General features: G+C 52.0%; 1 protein-coding gene across 5 annotated transcripts in view; it reads left to right on the forward strand.

The window, feature by feature from the left end:
• Positions 1-18,481, forward strand: part of MIDEAS (mitotic deacetylase associated SANT domain protein) — a 74,956-nt gene that overhangs the window by 46,908 nt on the left and 9,567 nt on the right. For all 5 annotated transcript variants that reach the window (XM_050798682.1, XM_050798681.1, XM_050798680.1 and 2 more), the window contains exons 2-9: positions 2,472-4,173; positions 6,028-6,327; positions 13,276-13,621; positions 15,741-15,807; positions 16,294-16,436; positions 16,547-16,650; positions 17,147-17,222; positions 17,895-17,983. In XM_050798682.1, coding sequence (XP_050654639.1) covers positions 2,719-4,173; positions 6,028-6,327; positions 13,276-13,621; positions 15,741-15,807; positions 16,294-16,436; positions 16,547-16,650; positions 17,147-17,222; positions 17,895-17,983 — 2,580 coding nt within the window. In that variant the 5' untranslated portion in view covers positions 2,472-2,718. The remainder of the gene's footprint in view (positions 1-2,471; positions 4,174-6,027; positions 6,328-13,275; positions 13,622-15,740; positions 15,808-16,293; positions 16,437-16,546; positions 16,651-17,146; positions 17,223-17,894; positions 17,984-18,481) is intronic.

Below are 18,481 nucleotides of genomic sequence, written 5' to 3' on the forward strand. Positions count from 1 at the left end.
AGAGGCCTCTGCAGCAAGAAGCTTCTGGGGTGATTCAGCCTTCCCCAAACCAGGCCCCTTGATTTCTTCAAAGCAAGTCCATTTCAGCTTCAGAGGCTGCTGTGGTGTCTTGAATGATGGCCCTCCTTGATGTGCAGGGTGGGAGTGGGAGGCTTCCCAGCTAAGCCCAGCTCCTCCAGGGCTGACCATACAGCTGTGGGTAAGTCCCTGTCAGACCTGCGTCTGGCCTCTGGCCCCTGCCCTGGGCAGAAGCAGGCTTGTCCTGGAGCCGCAGACCCCGCCTCATCTCCTTCTGTAAGAGGTGCTGAGCAGCCATCCCCATGGAGGGGGCGCAGCCCTCCATCAGGTTCACACTGGCACGTGCATCCAGGCCCACCTGCCACGTGGAGCTTCCCTTGCTCCAGGCCTCAAGCCAGTGCTGTGGCTCACAAGGCGACAGGGCTGTGATGAAGGGAGGCGTGAGTGTGTGTGAGCGCCCACTGGAGGGGCTCACAGCCCCCTGGAGGCACGTGGGCCTGCCAGGCTGGCGCACATTCTTCCTTCCTCTGTCTTGCTTCTGCAGACACGCACTTCTAGTTCTGTGGGCTTGATGTTCCCTCGGAGAGGCGGAGCCAGACAGTCCTATCCTGCAGCTTCGTGGTGGTGCCCAGGGTGATTTTTAGTGTAGGGGGTTAGCTTTTAGGTTCCTGCTCTGACAGGTTGACTGTCAGAGAATGCGGGTTTAAAAGCTAGAGAAAGGTTGTTTCTCCAGCCCCCAGCTCTCCACTTCTTGTCCAAATCCCCCCATTCCCCTCTTACTGGGGGTCAGGGTGACTTGGATGCCATCCTAGCCTCTGTGCCTCTCCCTCCCTCTGGCTTCATATATGAAAAGACAAAGGCTGCACACGAGGAGGGTCTCTTTTACTCTCTTCAAGGCCCAAGGACTGAGGAAGGAAATGGAGGAGGAAGTTACTCCCCTTCTGGGTGCTGGGTGAAAGTGAAAGATAGGGAGGGGGCCCTCAGTGAGTCATGCAGGCAGACAGGAGGCAGGCAGGCTCCAGGAGCGCAGGGGCTGGGGAGCTGCGGAAGCCTGCAGAGGAGCGATAGCCTGGGAGGGGCATTCCCGGTGCTGGGGGCGGGCCGAACTGTGAACTGGGTGTAGTCAGGACTCTGTGCCCGCCCAGCCCTGCCCTCCGCTGCTCCTGGCTGGTTTCCTGGGAGCTGCTGGGGTTGCTAACAATGACCTGTAGCATCTAGGGCCTGAGATTTCCTCTTCAGAGCCACCCGAGCTGTCTTCCCTTCTTCTCAGGGACCAGAATCTTACTAGGGAAAGAGGTGGGCCATTTAGCTCCCACCCCCACCAACTTCCCAGGAAAAAAACAAAACCCAAACAGCACTCTGAGGGAATAAAAAGTCTTTAAAAATACGTGAAGCAGCTATGTAAGTTGTAAAATACGGGTCTAGATTCTGTTCTGTAGCGACTGTTTTAAAAAATCAAGTTACGAAACAAAAACAGAAAAACTGTGTACTTTAGTCATGACATTATCATGGAGAAACCTTCTGGAACTGAGTTCTAGCAATACACACCCTCTACGATCTGAGTTTACACTATTTGCCGGGGCTCTTTGGCGGTGGAAGGGGCAGGGGTCAGGCAGGGGCGGGGTCAGCGGCTGACCAGCTCTTGGCCTGGATCCTGCCTCCACCCTGCTAGGGTTGCAAAACAGGTTCTGTGCTGGTTTGGGAAAGACTGGCAGCGAGAACCCCACCCAGCAGCTCTTCCCAGGGGTGGGGCTAGGACTGCACACACCCTTCTGGGGTCTTACCTGCAGGCCTTGGTGACCCTGACCCTGGGCCCCTGACTCTACAAGGGCCTGTTGGGGCTCCTGACCCTGGGGCTGCACAGGAGGAGTGGCCATGTCGGGAATGACCCTGTCCTCTCCACTTCCTGAGCCTGAGCTGTGCTTGGAGTGTCGGAGGAGGCACTGGCTGGACCAAGATCCTTCTGGGTGTGGTGGGAGGCTCCTGCATAGACGGATGTGTGCCAGGAGGACTAGGCCTGGCTGCCCAGGGGGCTGGGGCCTGGGTAAGAGGAGAGGGGAGCCAATGTGGCTTTTGCTGCTCCTTTCTCAGCTGGGCTGGAGGGGCTTGGGCTGGATGTCAGCTCCACTTGTCCCTTAGAATGTGCCTATGCAGTGCACAAATAACACAGCCAGATGCAGGCAGTCCTGGAGCTGAACCAGGAGGGTGAGGTGGTGGGACAAGAGAGTCACGGTGCCCTGGGAGATGCAGCTGATTCTCCTGCCCTCCTGGCAGCTCCCCAGAAGGTCTTGGCTCCTGCCTCACCAATGCTGCTCTGTGACTTGGGGCCTGTTCCTGTGATATGAGGTGGTGAGACCGATGGCCCTTGGAGGCCCCTTTTCTTACACTTGTGCCGATGTTTGGGGCATCCTGGGACGCTGTGGCTGACACTGTCACTGCTCTTCCCTCTGCAGGTGCCAGGACCCTGTGGAGCATCATGAACTGGGAAGAGTAGCTGAGCCCCAGAGCCTCTCTGGAAGAGAAAGGAAGAGCCAGCAGTTCTTTCTCCCAGTGCCCGACCTCATCGTCCAGCGTCTTCCTCTGCCCCTGCTCTGCCCTCCCTGGCTCCTGGACTAGAGTCCAGCTTCCAGCAGGACGTTTCCCCAGGGGATGGGTGACTGTTGAACGGGATCTCACCGCCAGGGCTCAGTTGGCCACATCATGAACCTCCAGGCCCAGCCCAAGGCTCAGAACAAGCGGAAGCGTTGCCTCTTCGGGGGCCAGGAACCAGCTCCCAAGGAGCAGCCCCCTCCCCTGCAGCCCCCCCAGCAGTCCATCAGAGTGAAGGAGGAGCAGTACGTAGGGCACGAGGGTCCAGGAGGGGCAGTCTCCACCTCTCAGCCTGTGGAACTGCCCCCTCCCAGCAGTCTGGCCCTGCTGAACTCTGTGGTGTATGGGCCTGAGCGGACCTCAGCAGCCATGTTGTCCCAGCAGGTAGCCTCAGTAAAGTGGCCCAACTCTGTGATGGCTCCAGGGCGGGGCCCGGAGCGTGGAGGAGGTGGGGGTGTCAGTGACAGCAGCTGGCAGCAGCAGCCAGGCCAGCCTCCACCCCATTCAACATGGAACTGCCACAGTCTGTCCCTCTACAGTGCACCCAAGGGGAACCCGCATCCTGGAGTGGGAGTCGCGACTTACTATAACCACCCTGAGGCACTGAAGCGGGAGAAAGCGGGGGGCCCACAGCTGGACCGCTATGGAAATGTGCGGCCAGTGATGCCACAGAAGGTGCAGCTGGAGGTAGGGCGGCCCCAGGCACCCCTGAATTCTTTCCATGCAGCCAAGAAACCCCCAAACCAGTCACTGCCCCTGCAACCCTTCCAGCTGGCATTCGGCCACCAGGTGAACCGGCAGGTCTTCCGGCAGGGCCCACCGCCCCCAAACGCGGTGGCTGCCTTCCCTCCGCAGAAGCAGCAGCAGCAGCAACCGCAACAGCAGCAGCAGCAGCAGCAGCAGGCAGCCCTACCCCAGATGCCGCTCTTTGAGAACTTCTACCCCATGCAACAGCCACCCTCGCAGCAACCCCAGGACTTTGGCCTGCAGCCGGCTGGGCCACTGGGACAGTCACACCTGGCTCACCACAGCATGGCACCCTACCCCTTCCCCCCCAACCCAGATATGAACCCAGAACTGCGCAAGGCCCTCCTGCAGGAGTCAGCCCCACAGCCGGCGCTACCTCAGGTCCAGATCCCCTTCCCCCGCCGCTCCCGCCGCCTCTCTAAGGAGGGTATCCTGCCTCCCACCACCCTGGATGGGGCTGGCACCCAACCTGGGCAGGAGCTCACTGGCAACCTGTTCCTACATCACTGGCCCCTGCAGCAGCCGCCACCTGGCTCCCTGGGGCAGCCCCATCCTGAAGCTCTGGGATTCCCGCTGGAGCTGAGGGAGTCACAGCTACTGCCTGATGGAGAGAGACTAGCACCCAATGGCCGGGAGCGAGAGGCTCTTGCCATGGGCAGCGAGGAGGGCATGAGGGCAGTGAGCACAGGGGACTGTGGGCAGGTGCTACGGGGCGGGGTAATCCAGAGCACGCGACGGAGGCGCCGGGCATCGCAGGAGGCCAATTTGCTGACCCTGGCCCAGAAGGCGGTGGAGCTGGCCTCGCTGCAGAATGCAAAGGTGAGGGGGCATACGGTGGAGCCAGACCTGGCAGAGGGCATCAGGCTAATAGGTGAGAGGCTGCTTGCCTAGAGACAGCCAATCTTTGCCGTAGCCAGCTGGTTGTGGCGAAATAGTACAAAGACCACCTTTCACCTTGTAACAGAGTTCTTGCTTACTTTCTTTTGCAGAAATGTTTTTTGAATAATTAGATACTATTTCGTGTGCCACCCACTGTGCAGGCCAAACAAAACCCATCCGTAAGCCACCTGTGGCAAGAGATGGCCATCTGGGGGCCCTTGGTCCAGGCCAGGGCGGAAGGGCCTGGAAGAAAGCAGGTTATGGAGAGTATTTGTTATTTATTTATTTATTGAGACAGAGTCTTACTCCGTCACCCAGGCTAGAGTGCAGTGGTGCGATCTCAGCTCACTGCAACCTCCACCTCCTGGGTTCAAGCGATTCTCCTGCCTCAGCCTCCCCAGTAGTTGGGATTGCAGGTGCCCACCACCACACCCAGCATATTTTTGTTATTTAGTAGAGACGGAGTTTCGCCATGTTGGCCAGGCTGGTCTCAAACTCCTGACCTCAGGTGATCCACCCACCTCAGCCTCCCAAAGTGCTGGGATTATAGGCATGACCCACTGCGCCCAGCCTCACATTGCTCTTTTCTATAGAAAGTGCTTCTGGCTGGGCGCAGTGGCTCACACCTGTAATCCTAGCACTTTGGGGGGACTGAGGCAGGCAGATCACGAGGTTAGGAGTTCGAGACCAGCCTGACCAACATGGTGAAACCCTATCTCTACTAAAAATACAAAAATTAGCCAGGCATGGTGGAGGGCACCTGTAATCCCAGCTACTTGGGGAGGCTGAGGCGGGAGAATCGCTTGAACCTGGGAGGCAGAGGTTGCAGTGAGCTGAGATCATGCCACTGCACTCCAGCCCGGGTGACGGAGCAAGACTCCATCTCAAAAAAAAAAGTGCTTCTCACCATAAAACTTCCTGAAAGCCTGCTAGGTTCCAGGCCTTGGTATTGACTGTTGCCTTGTCCTTGGCCCAGGGGTACCTGTGGGTCTGGTCAAAGATTGGAGAGTATTTAGAAGTGTGGTAGGAAGCCGGGTGCAGTGGCTCACGCCTGTAATCCCAGCACTTCGGGAGACCAAGATGGGTGGATCACTTGAGGTCAGGAGTTCGAGACCAACCTGGCCAACACAGCAAAACTCCATCTCTACCAAAAAACACAAAAATTAGCCGGTCGTGTTGCTGTACATCTGTAATCCCAGCTACTGGGGAGGCTGAGGCGGGAGAATCGTTTGAACCCGGGAGGCAGAGGTTGCAGTGAGCCAAGATCGTGCCACTGCACTACAACCTGGGTGACAGAGTGAGACCTCCTGTCTCCAAAAAAAAAAAGTGATAGGAGAAAAGGTGGTCAGGGAAAGGCCAACTTGTGAGACCACTGGGAGGCACTGCGGGTGTTTGAGTCCCGTAACTAAATGGGAATAAGGTCCTAGATCAAATCAGAATTTATCTTTTATTTGTTTATTTATTACTGAGATAGGGTCTCACTCTGTCACCCAGGCTGGAGTGCAGTGGTGTGATCTCGGCTCACTGCAGCCTCAACTTCCTGGGCTCAGGTAATCCTCCCACCTCCGCCTCCCGAGTAGCTGGGACCACAGGAGTTTGCCACCATGCCCAGCTAATTTTGTTTTATTTTCTGTAGAGACAAGGTGTCACTATGTTACCCAGGCTGGTCTTGAACTTGTGGCCTCAATTGATCCTTTCATCTTGTCCTCCCAAAGTGCAGGAATTATAGGTGTGAGCCATTACGCCTGGCTATGATTTATCTTTTAAATTGCACTCTGTTCCCATCTTATCCAGGATGGCAGTGGCTCTGAAGAGAAGCGGAAAAGTGTATTGGCCTCAACTACCAAGGGTGGGGTGGAGTTTTCTGAGCCTTCCTTAGCCACCAAGCGAGCACGAGAAGACAGTGGGATGGTACCCCTCATCATCCCAGTGTCTGTGCCTGTGCGGACTGTGGACCCAACTGAGGCAGCCCAGGCTGGAGGTGTTGATGAGGACGGGAAGGGTCCTGAACAGAACCCTGCTGAGCACAAGCCATCAGTCATCGTCACCCGCAGGCGGTCCACCCGAATCCCTGGGACAGATGCTCCAGCTCAGGTATGAGAGGCGCCCCTTCTAAACATCTCCAGCACCTGACTGCTCCTGGGGCCCAGGACCCTATGGGGAAAGGAGAACATGGCAATGTAGGAAGGTATCAGGGAACCTGTGGAGATACTGTTTTTATTTTCCGAACCAAACTTCTGGATAGATGTCTGGAAGGGGCATTTGGGGATGTCCCCCATCCTCATGGGGGATGAGACGGTTTTATACTTGAAATTGAAACTGCCTGGGAAATTCTAGGATGTATACATCTGTTTTTCTAGATAGCAAATTTTGATTTGGCCTGTACTGGGTGCTGGGAATTAGAGATGTTTGCTTATACTGTCACTACTGAGATCTTGACATCTCCTCCTTTTTTTTTTTTTTTTTTTTTGAGACAGAGTCTCACTCTGTCACCCGGGTGGGAGTGCAGTGGCACCATCTCCACTCACTGCAACCTCTGCCTCCTGGGTTCACACCATTCTCCTGCCTCAGCCTCCCGAGTAGCTGGGACTACAGGCGCTCGCCACCTCGCCCAGCTGGTTTTTTGTATTTTTAGTAGAGACGGGGTTTCATCTTGTTAGCCAGGATGGTCTCGATCTGACCTCATGATCTGCCAGCCTCGGCCTCCCAAAGTGCTGGGATTACAGACATGAGCCACTGCGCCCGGCTGACATCTCCTTCTGAGATTGAGGTTTTGTCTACTTTTTCTTTAGGTTCTGTCATCATTTGTTTTATACGTTTTGATGCAATGTTATTAGGTGCTCATTTAGAACTAGATTAGATACTTTATGAAGTTTCTTTTTATCTTAAATATTCTTTTTGCCTTTTATTCTTATTTTATATTTTATTTTATTTTTTTGAGACAGAGTTTTGCTTGTCCCCCAGGCTGGAGTGCAATGGCGAGATCTCGGCTCACTGCAACCTCCTGGGTTCAAGCAATTCTCCTGCCTCAGCCTCCTTAGTAGCTGGGATTACAGGCATGCATCACGAAGCCTGGCTAATTTTCATATTTTTAGTAGAGACGGGGTTTCATCATGTTGGCCAGGTTAGTCTTAAACTCCTGACCTCAAGTGATCTGCCCGCCTTGGCCTCCCAAAGTATTAGGATGACAGGGGTGGGCCACCGCACCCGGCCAATTCTTATTTTACATGAGTAAAGTTATGAGATACAAGTGTGATTTTGTAACACACATAGATGGTATAGTGGTGAAGTCAGGGCTATCAGGGTATCCATATCTATTCCCCAAATAATGCACATTGTACCCATTAAGTAATTTCTCATCATCTACCCCTTTTGCCTCTTAAAGTCAGTTTTGTCTGATATCTTGCTTGCTTTTGGTTAGAATCTGCAGGGTGCATCTTTTCCCATCATTTACTGTTATCTTTTCTCTATCCTTCTACTTAAGGCGTATCTTTCAAGTGGCATACATTGAGATTTGTTATTATCCAGTCTTTTAGAGCATTGATATGGTTTATATCTTTCTATTTATTTATTTAAAAATTAACATAAAGTCTGGGCACAGTGGCTCACACCTGTAATCCCAGAACTTTGGGAAGCCAAGGCTGGTGGATCACTTGAGGCCAGCAGTTCAAGACCAGCCTGACCAACATGGCAAAACCCTGTTTGTACAAAAATAGAATAAAATAAAATTAACATAAAAAGAATACATATTTATGGCATACAACATGATGTTTTGATATAATCAAGTTAATTAACGTACCCATTACTTCAAATTTTTGTGGTGAGAACATTGAAAATCTCTCAGCAATTTTGAAGTGTATAATACACTGTTACTAATGATAGTCATCATGTTATACAATAGGTTTCCTGAACTTCTTTTTTCCTAAGTGAAATTATGTATTGTTTGACCAGTATCTCCCCAGTCCTCGCCCCATCCCCTAACCCTTGGTAAACACCATTCTACTTTATGCTTCTTTGAATTCAACTTTTTAAGATTCCACTGATACAGTTTGCATTTAATATAATTACTTAAATACTTGGGTTAAAAGTTGCCATCTACTGTTAGCTGTTTCCCATCTTGCCTTTCCCATATTCTCCTTTGGATTGATTTGATTTGTTATCCCACTTCCCCATTTTATTGATTTATTAGTTATATCCTTGCATGTTGTTCTTTTCGTGATTACCCCAGCATTCTTCTTACCCATATTTCTTCAAGAGAACTAAGCCCTACAGAAAGGGATTTGAGCAACTATTTCCTCAATTTTCTGAAGGATGGGACATAGCTAGTACCATTTTAAAATGCATAGGAGGCCAGGTGCAGTGGCTTATGCCTGCAGTCCCAACATTTTGGGAGGCCAAGGCAGGAGGATCGCTTGAGCCCAGAAGTTCGAGACCAGCCCGGGCAACACAAGGAGACACCCAATCTCTACAAAAACAAAAAACAAAAAAACAACAGAAAAAAATTAGCTGGGTGTGGAAGTGCACACCTGTAGTCCCAGTTTCTTAGGAAGCTGAGGTGGGAAGATCGCTTGAGCCCAAGAGGTCAAGACTTCAGGGAGCTATGATTGTGCCACTGCACTCCAGCCTGGGTGACAAAGTGAGACCCCTTTTCAAAACAAAACAAAAAGCAAAAACAAAAAACCCAAACCCTGTTAAATGCATAGGAGAGAATTTAACTTATTATGTATAGTGAGTGCCTTATGACATTAGGACTTAGATCTTTGGTCAAGAAGGGCTGCTAGATATTAAAACATGTATCCTGGGCCGGGGGTGGTGGCTCATGCCTGTAATCCCAGCACTTTGGGAGGCCAAGAGATGGAGACCGTCCTGGCCAACATGGTGAAACCCCATCTCTACTAAAAATACAAAAATCAGCTGGGCGAGGTGGTGGGTCCCTGTAATCCCAGCTACTAGAGAGGCTGAAGCAGGAGAATGGCTTGAACCCGGGAAGCAGAGGTTGCAGTGAGCCAAGATCGCACCACTGCACTCCAGCCTGGGCAACAGAGTGAGACTCTGTCTCACACAAAACAAAACAAAACATGTATCCTGGCTGACGCCTGTAATCCCAGCACTTTGGGAAGCCAAGGCGGGTGGAGTTCAAGACCAGCCTGGCCAACATAGTGAAACCCTGTCTCTACTAAAAATACAAAAACTGGCCGGGCATGATGGTGTGTGCCTGTAATCCCAGCTACTGAGGAAGCTGAGGCAAGAGAATCGCTTGAACCTGGGAGGTGGAGGTTGTAGTGAGCCGAGATCGCACCACTACACTCCAGCTTGGGCAACAGAGTGAGACTTCGTCTCAAACAAAAACAAAAACAAAAAAACATGCATCCTTGGCTTTTTGAAATATGTTAGTACTTTTAGCTCTTCCTGGACAATGCAAAGTTCTTGTTTTTGTTTCTGGGTTTTTTGGGCGGGGGCGGGGGTTTGAGATGGAGTTGTGCAGGCTGGAGTGTAGTGGCATGATCTCAGCTCACTGCAGCCTCCACCTCCTGGATTCAAGCGATTCTTCTGCCTCAGCCTCCTGAGTAGCTGGGACTACAGGTGCAGGCCACCATGCCAGGCTCCTTTTTTTGTATTTTTAGTAGAGATGGGGTTTCACCATGTTGGCCCGGCTGGTCTCAAACTCGTGACCTCAGGTGATCCCCCTGCCTTGGCCTCCCAAAGTGCTGAGATTATAGGTGTAAACCACCACATCTGGCCCTGAATTACTTTAATCAGAGGTTGAAATGAGATTATTTCAAGCTAGGATTTATTCCATATAGGGACTATCCTATTTCTGATTCACCTTTATTCTGAATGAAAGTGAGTATCAGCCCTTTTTGGAGTCCCAGTCCAAACCTGGGGGTTTGCCAAGCTCTCCTTCCTTGGCGAGCCCTAAACTTCAGCTTTGTGTTTTTTTTCTTTTGAGATGGAGTTTCGCCCTTGTGGCCCAGGCTGGAGTGCAATGGCTCAATCTCGGCTCACTGCAACCTCTGCCTCCTGGGTTCAAGTGATTCTCCTGCCTCAGCCTCCCGAGTAGCTGGGATTACAAGTGCCCACCACCACACCCAGCTAATTTTTTGTATTTTTAATAGAGGCGGGATTTCACTATGTTGGCCAGGCTGGTCTCGAACTCCTGACCTCAGGCGATCCACCCACCTTGGCCTTCCAAAGTGCTGGGATTATAGGCATAAGCCACCACACCCAAAAGTTTGTGTTTTTTTTTTTGAGAGGGAGTCTCACTCTGTCGCCCTGGCTGGAGTGCAGTGGCGCGTTCTCCACTCACTGCAACCTCCGTCTTCCAGGTTCAAGCAATTCTGCTTCAGCCTCCTAAGTTACTGGGATTATAGGCGCCCGCCACCACGCCCAGCTAATTTTTGTATCTTTAGTAGAGACGGGGTTTTGCCATATTGGCCAGGCTGGTCTTGAACTAACCTTGGGTGATCCACCCACCTTGGCCTCCCAAAGTGCTGGGATTACAGGCGTGAGCCACTGCACCTGGCCAAACCTCAGTTTTTATTGTGTCAGTTCCTTAAATTTCTTAAAAGCTCTGCTCAGTTTCTCAGCCTCTCCATTGCCTTTTCTAGTAATAGCATTCACCTCTAGGGAAAACGCAGCTTCAAATACTGGGCTCACCTCTTTAGCATTCTTTTTTTCCCCCTGGATCTTGGCTCTTTAATTCTTTGCTTATTTGCCCTCTGATATCTTCAGAAATGTGTTTTGCATATCGAGTCCAGATTTTCTGGTTATTCTCAGCTGGATAGTTGGCCTGCATGCCTCTGTCATAGGCAGGGGAGCACCACAGTCTCTGCTCTCTGGGTTCCTGTTCCCTGGTTGAGGAAAAGTTTGTGGTAGAGGCTGGAGGTCTGGGCAGCTTGTTCTGAGAGTAAGCAGGAAGGAGCCTCAGCAGCTCCACAGCTCAATGCCCCTATTTTATAAATGAGGAGCGAGGTCCAGAAAAGACAAGAGACTGACCTAAGGTCATACAGCCAAGTAATAGTAGAGCTAGCCCTAGAATTGGGATCTCCTGAATCCCTGCCTGTGAGTACTTCTACTACACCAGGCTTTGGGGGGAGGTTTTGTTACTTGTTTATTTCATTCATTAGTTTTTATTCTTTGTACTACAGATACTTTCTTTCATGCATAAAAGTAGAGAGGGCTATAATGAATGCCAGCGTTTAGCCATCACCCAGATTTCACAGTTATCAAAACATAGCCAATCTTGTTTCACCTGTACCTCTGCTTCTCCATGCCGCTAGGTTATTTTGAAGCACATCCTGAACATCGTATCATTCCATCCATATATACTTCAGTTTGTGTCTGAAATACATAAGGACTCTTTCTTCTTCAACATTATCTCAGTAGCATTACCACACCTAAGAAATGAACATGACTGTTTTTGTCAAATAGTCAGAATAGTTTAAATCCCTTATTATAAAATTACAAATGATTACAGCCAGCTGATTTTTTGGTTAGATTTCTTGTCAAGAAAGTTTGGGGGGGGGCCTTTGGCTCCTGCATTTTTTTTTTTTTTTTTTTCTGTGCAATCATATTGTTTCCCTAAGGGAAGAAAAATGAACGATTTCATTTCATCCCAATTTCTAGAAGGGAAAAGAGGGCGCAGATGAGTGAAGGACATGGCCACAGCCTCAAAGGGGAGTCAGGGCCCTCTGCTGGAAGGTGTTTATGGGAGCCAGAACCTTGGCAGGGAGACAGCTCATTATTCTAAGGCCCACTTGGTCAACATGGCCAGCCTTACCTGTTATACTGAGTATGCAGAGGGATAAACTGGATGCTGCTCACCCTATAGGGCTCCATTCTCTGCCTTTGAGATTATAGGAATCGAGCAAGGGAAGGCCTCTGTTGTCTTATAGTCCTGCTCCCTATTCTAGATAGAGGCCCATGAGGCACACCTAGCAAGGAGAAGTAGGCGGGCTAACTTTTGCCAGTGTGCATGGGCTAGACTTTCCTAGTGGGATTAATACTATGAGAACAAAAGTTCTGCAAGGACAAGGACTGTCCATTCCATTTTTTTTTTCTTTTTCCTTTTTGTTTTTTGAGAGAGAGTCTAGTTCTGTTACCCAGGCTAGAGTGCAGTGGCATGATCTTGGCTCACTACAACCTCCACCTCCCGGGTTCAAGTGATTCTTGTGCCTCAGCCTCCTGAGTAGCTGAAATTACAGGCACCTGCCACCATGCCCAGCTAATTTTTGTGTTTTAGTAGAGACAGGGTTTTGCCATGTTGGCCAGGCTGGTCTCGAACTCCCGACCTCAAGTGATCCCTCCACCTCGACCTCCCAAAGTGCTGAGATTACCACGCCCGGCCTTGTCCATTCCATTTTGTAGTCCCATGCCCAGCTCAGGTCTTAGCACGCAGTAGGAACTTTCATCTAACGCAGAGCCTGGATTTTAAGTAGTGATAGCCAATATTTACTAGGTACCAAGTTGCGTTCTCAGTGATTTCCATGTATTAATTCATGTAGTCCTCATAGTTACCCCAGTAAGTAGGCACTTACTAGGTAGGCACCATGTTAAAAATGAAGATGCACAGAAGGATTGAGTAATTTTAAGTGGCAATAAAGGTGGTAGGTCCCAACCCAAGCAGTCCAGCTGCAGAGCCTGGGCCCTGAACTACTGTACTCTTCTGCCCTGTCACACACTTTACAGCAGAGGTGGGGAACGGTGGTCTGGGGGCCAAATCCAGAGCTAAGAATGGTGTTACAATTTTATACGATTAGTTTTAAAAAGAAAAAGGGAAAGAAGACGAATATGTAACAGAGATCACATGTGGCCCACAAAGCCTAAAATATTTACTCTCTGGCCCCTTACAGAAAAAGTTTGCTGACCTCTGGCCTAGAGGAGACAATAAGGGCTTTTGGACGTGCTCCTTTTTTTCAGGCTTTCCTTGGTGGGTGTGGTGGGCAGCCTAAGTTCCAAAGGTGAGACTGGCAAGCTGTGGTTAAGACTTCACTTTCCCTGGGACACAAGGCTGAGCCATCCTTGTTTTCTTTCCTTCTGCAGGCGGAAGACATAAATGTCAAGTTGGAGGGGGAGCCTTCCGTGCGGAAACCAAAGCAGCGGCCCAGGCCCGAGCCCCTCATCATTCCCACCAAGGCGGGCACTTTCATCGCCCCTCCCGTCTACTCCAACATCACCCCATACCAGAGCCACCTGCGCTCTCCTGTGCGCCTAGCTGACCACCCCTCTGAGCGGAGCTTTGAGCTGCCTCCCTACACGCCGCCCCCCATCCTCAGCCCTGTGCGGGAAGGCTCTGGCCTCTACTTCAATGCCATCATATCAACCAACACCATCCCCGCCCCTCCTCCCATCACACCTAAGAGTGCCCATCGCACGCTGCTCCGGACTAGTGAGTGACCTCCCTCCGCGGCCCTGGCAGGAGCGGGGCTGGGGCAGTGGGCAGGGAGGCATCTCAGCCTATGGGGCTGCTGCGGGATTGGGCTGGAACACTCTGGGAGAAGGAGCTCTGCTCTGTCTTCTCTGAGATTGAGAAGGAGGTTGTCCTCATTCAACAAGGAGGGGCGGGGGGCCCGCCCAGCTGCTTGGATTCAAATCTCAATTTCATCATTTACTGTTACATCCACTTTTGCAAGTCACTTCAACTCCCTGGGCCTCAGTTTTTTCAGTATTAAGATGGGGATATTAGTAGTACTTGGTTGATGATGAAATTGCCAATATTCAACTATTTTTGGGTTCACAAATAGTAGTTTCCTTTGGTTCAACCTAATGACCACTTCCTAGGCTCAGGTGCATTAGCACACATAAAGCTGGAACATCATGCCAGGCCATCCTGTTTGCTCATAGTCCTTTGCAGCAGATCTGGTCTCTGGGGCTCTCAAACAGTCATTTTGGCCAAAAACAGACACTCTGGAAATATTGGGCTGGCTTGGGGTGGTGTCCTGCCGAAAAGTGTTGCCCACTCCACAAGGAGATCCATTTCCTCTGCAGAATGGGGTAATCCAATCCCTTAGGGTGGTAGAGAGGATTAAGTGGAAGTAGCTAGCTCATAGATGCCTTTGGCCAATTAACCTTTGACTGTGACCTCATCCATGGTGTAGCTCTCTGGTGCCCCCTGGTGTCTGTGGGTGCAAAATGTTTGCCCTAGGCTGGCCAGCCTTCTGTCCTGCTTCCTGGGGAGGCTTCTCCCTGGCTAGGCTGTGTAGGAAGAGGAAGTCATTGTGGAGATCAGACTGGCAGCCAGCGAGAGGTCAGTCTGCCCACGAGTAGTTACCGAACACTTGGGCGTAAGGCCTTGAACTGGGTCCTGTGAGGGCTCCAAGAATGTACAGGACACCGTGGTCTGTTCTATAGAGAATGCAAGGTCATTAGGGAGTTGACATGAAAGCCTGGGAGTTGGAAAAACAGAGGTTCCTGGCAGTGTGGGATCTGTAGCCAGTGAGTGAAGCCCCTAGCAGCTAGCCTGGGCTGGTGAGGACTGCATTCAAGTGGGGTGGGGCCAGAGCTGAGCCCCAGAGATGGAGGAGGGCAGGGGCAGGGAGGACACACCAGGGAGAGGAAATGACTGATGCAAAGGCCTGTAGATGGGACCATGCAGGGAGAGTGAGAGGCCGAGAGATAAGCAGTCAGCTAGGATGCAGGTCCAGGCACATGGGTGGTGAGAGGTACAGATGGAAGCGGAACTGCCTTGAACTCTGAGGGGAGGGTTGCAGGTTTTATCTCACATTGCAGCAGGGAGTCAGTAAAAAGCAAAGATTTTTTTTTTCTTTTTTGTTTTTGAGCAAAGGAGTGTTTTGATCATGTGGGGCCTTAAGAAGACCAGCTTGGGGCTGGGCACAGTGACTCACACCTGTAATCCCAGCTACTTGGGAGGCTGAGGGAGGAGAATCGCTTGAACTTAGAGGTTCAACTCCTTGAGCCGAGATCACACCACTGCACTCCAGCCTGGGCAGAGACAGAGTGAGACTTTGTCTCAAAAAGAAAGAAAGAAAGAAAAAAAACTAGCTTGGGAGAAACTGAGGCGGAAAATCCAAAGAGGAAGTGAGAAAGTGAGACAATAACTGTATAACAGCGATGCCCTTCACCACCTCCCTAGTGTGCTCAAAGTTTCAGTCTCTTTACTAGAAAACCACAGCTTTACATTGGAGCTGATTCTCTAGTGTTGGAGCTTCTGGGGCAGGGATATGGCTTTAGTTGTAGAAGCAGTAATAATAATCTTTATCGAGTGCCAGGCTCAGTGTGTTATTTTATCCAGTTCTCACATTAACTCTAGGAGACAGGTAGTAATCGTCCCTTTTGGTAGGTGTGAAAACTGAGGCACCCAAATATTTAGTGAAGAGCCTGCGTTTTTGTAGGTGGCAGGCTGCAGAGCCAGGACTCAGGTGCCTGTGTTCCCTGTGTGAGCTCTGTGTGTCACCACTGTGACTCTTGCACATACAGGGCAGCCACTAGGATTGGGGGTGCTTTGCTAAAAGGAGGTACTATTTATCAACCTGCTCTTTGTCCCGTAGACAGTGCTGAAGTCACCCCGCCTGTCCTCTCTGTGATGGGGGAGGCGACCCCAGTGAGCATCGAGCCGTAAGTGCAGCCCTGCCCCTGGCCGAGGGTGTGTGGGTGGCCACACTGGTGCAGTGTGTGCAGGTGGGCCCTGGGAGCAACAGGAGGGTTCCGTGGGAACTGCATAGGGCTGAGAGGGCCTCCCTGAGCTTCTGTATTTGGCCCTGGACTTTGCTGTCCCCGCCCTGCCTCTGTGTGGAAGTTGCAGGGAAGGACAAGGACCGGCTCAGCTTGAACTTATCTCTAGGAGAGTTGGAAGGGGGGTCCAGAGGCTCTTTCCCATCTGTAAACCTGGAGCTGCTTCTCCCCTCTCCTGCCTCTGGACCTGGCCTTTCTAGTGGTGCCAGGTCAGACTGTCCTCCCAATCCCCTAGAAGCCAGACTCCCTCCACCTAGCTGAGGCCTTGCTCTGCCGGCTCCCCCTCATCTTCTTCCCACCCTGAGGGATCATCAAGTTCTCTGTCCCCGCAAGGTGAGGCCTCACCTCCTGCCCTTTTCACTCCTCTAGACGGATCAACGTGGGCTCCCGGTTCCAGGCGGAAATCCCCTTGATCAGGGACCGTGCCCTGGCAGCTGCAGATCCCCACAAGGCCGACTTGGTGTGGCAGCCATGGGAGAACCTAGAGAGCAGCCGGGAGAAGCAGAGGCAAGGTGAGGAGGGGCCTGGGGCAGCCAGTGAGGGCAGGCACAGGCCTCAGCCTGCCCAGCCCCGAGCTGAACATGGTTTCCTCCCCTCCCCCCTCATGCTCCTGTGGATCCAGTGGAAGACCTGCTGACAGCTGCCTGCTCCAGCATTTTCCCTGGTGCTGGCACCAACCAGGAGTTAGCCCTGCACTGTTTGCACGAGTCCAGAGGAGACATCCTGGTGAGAAGGCGCCCCCAGCAGAGGGAGGACCCCTCAGTGGGGGCTGGCTTGGATCCATGTCTGCTGCTCAGGAGCTAGGCCTGCTGGCATGCACTTTTGAGGCCAGTAGGAGGGTCTGACTAAGGAAGGGGCTGTAGAGGCTTGACCCGAGGGAGCCCTAGTTTCGGCCCCCAGGTTTTGCTGTGCAGCGTTCTCCCGTCCATTCCCATCCCTGATTTTGGGTCAGTAGACTCAGACTGGATGGTTGCTGAGAGCCTTCTCCAGCAGTGCTGCCTCCCTTGGGGCCATGGTCTCTCTTAAGAGGACCTGAGGCCTGTTTTCTGGGCAGTCTCACCCCCTGTGATCTCACCACCCCACCAAACCCCTTATCTCTCAGCAGTTAAGGGGGGCAAGAGTAAGTACCCACCCTACTCAGGATTTTATCAGGGCCTAGAATGCTCTGTCCACCACTGATACCCCTGCCAGCGCCCTGACCCTTCCCTCACTTCCCCTCCAGGAAACGCTGAATAAGCTGCTACTGAAGAAGCCGCTGCGGCCCCACAACCATCCGCTGGCAACTTATCACTACACAGGTGGGCCTGGCTGCGGCGGGCATGGTGCCCTGAGAGGTCCCCAGCATCCATGGGGCCCTGCTCAGTGCTGAGTCACAGCCCTGGGTCGGGGCAGGAGGAGGAGGGTAGATAACCCAAGAGTCAGAGTGAGGGAACTGCCACCAAAGCTGGGGTAGCTCTCCAGGGGTTTCCTGTGCCCTGGATGGGAGGGGAGAAGGGAGTGGGCAGGTGGGAGCCCATCCAGGCAAAAAAGCCCAGGTCACAGGGACAGGAACCCAAGGAGAGCCATCCAAATTGGCATCAGGTACCTGGAACTTAGCCCCAGGAGTGTATGTCCTGTTCTGGGCACTCTAAGAAGGACATGGACCGAGTCACATAATTCTAGCAGCCAATGTTTTCCATCCATGTTAGTGCTACATTTCATCTGCACCAGGCAGAGCACCAAGGGTTTCACATGCATTATCTTACTAAGTCCTCACCACAGCTGGTGAGCTAGGCAATATTAGTTTCCATTTCACAAGCAAGGGAGTGAGGCTGTGAGCAACATGGCTAGTGTGTGGTGGAAGTGGGATGAGGAGCCGGCTCTGATGCCTGCAGAGACCATGGGCCTTAGACTTTTTTGCTGGTCAGAATGGCCCCACAGTGGCCAGGGCCCCGCCCACCTCACTCCCTCGCTGCCTCTTTGCTCCATAGGCTCTGACCAGTGGAAGATGGCCGAGAGGAAGCTGTTCAACAAAGGCATTGCCATCTACAAGAAGGATTTCTTCCTGGTGCAGAAGCTGGTGAGCTGGGCTCTGTTTCAGGGGTAGAAGAGGGCCAGGAGCTAGCTGCCTGTGTGACTTCAGGGCTCCCTCTGCCAGTGACCAAGCCCTCTTAAAAAGCAGTCAGGTCAATGCTACTGAGTAGCCTCAGAGAGAATTTCCTAAACAATACAAGAAAGAGAAAGATTAGGCCTCTTTTCTCTATTGATTCTAAGCACCCTTTCCTCACTTCAGGGTGATGTGGCCAAACTCTGGGGTCTCAATCCAGAAGGAGGCCTAAGTGGGCATCAGACTTAAAATAGGCAGGAGGAAGATGGGGAGGAGGGCGGCAAGTAGAGGTGAGCCATTCCCCAGGGGAAGGTGCAGGGGGAGGGCCCCCTGGGGTGAGGGGAACTGAGAGCCAGCAAGTGCCTGCATAACTGACCTGGGGGCCTCTGCCCTCCTTTGACTAAGAGTTGCCTTCCAGTAACTCAGCTGTTCAAGCCCACATTCCCTAGATTTATCTTGTCCTCCCTCCAT

This window comes from Macaca thibetana, chromosome 7 (assembly GCF_024542745.1).
Source record: "Macaca thibetana thibetana isolate TM-01 chromosome 7, ASM2454274v1, whole genome shotgun sequence".
Taxonomy (NCBI): Eukaryota; Metazoa; Chordata; class Mammalia; order Primates; family Cercopithecidae; genus Macaca; species Macaca thibetana.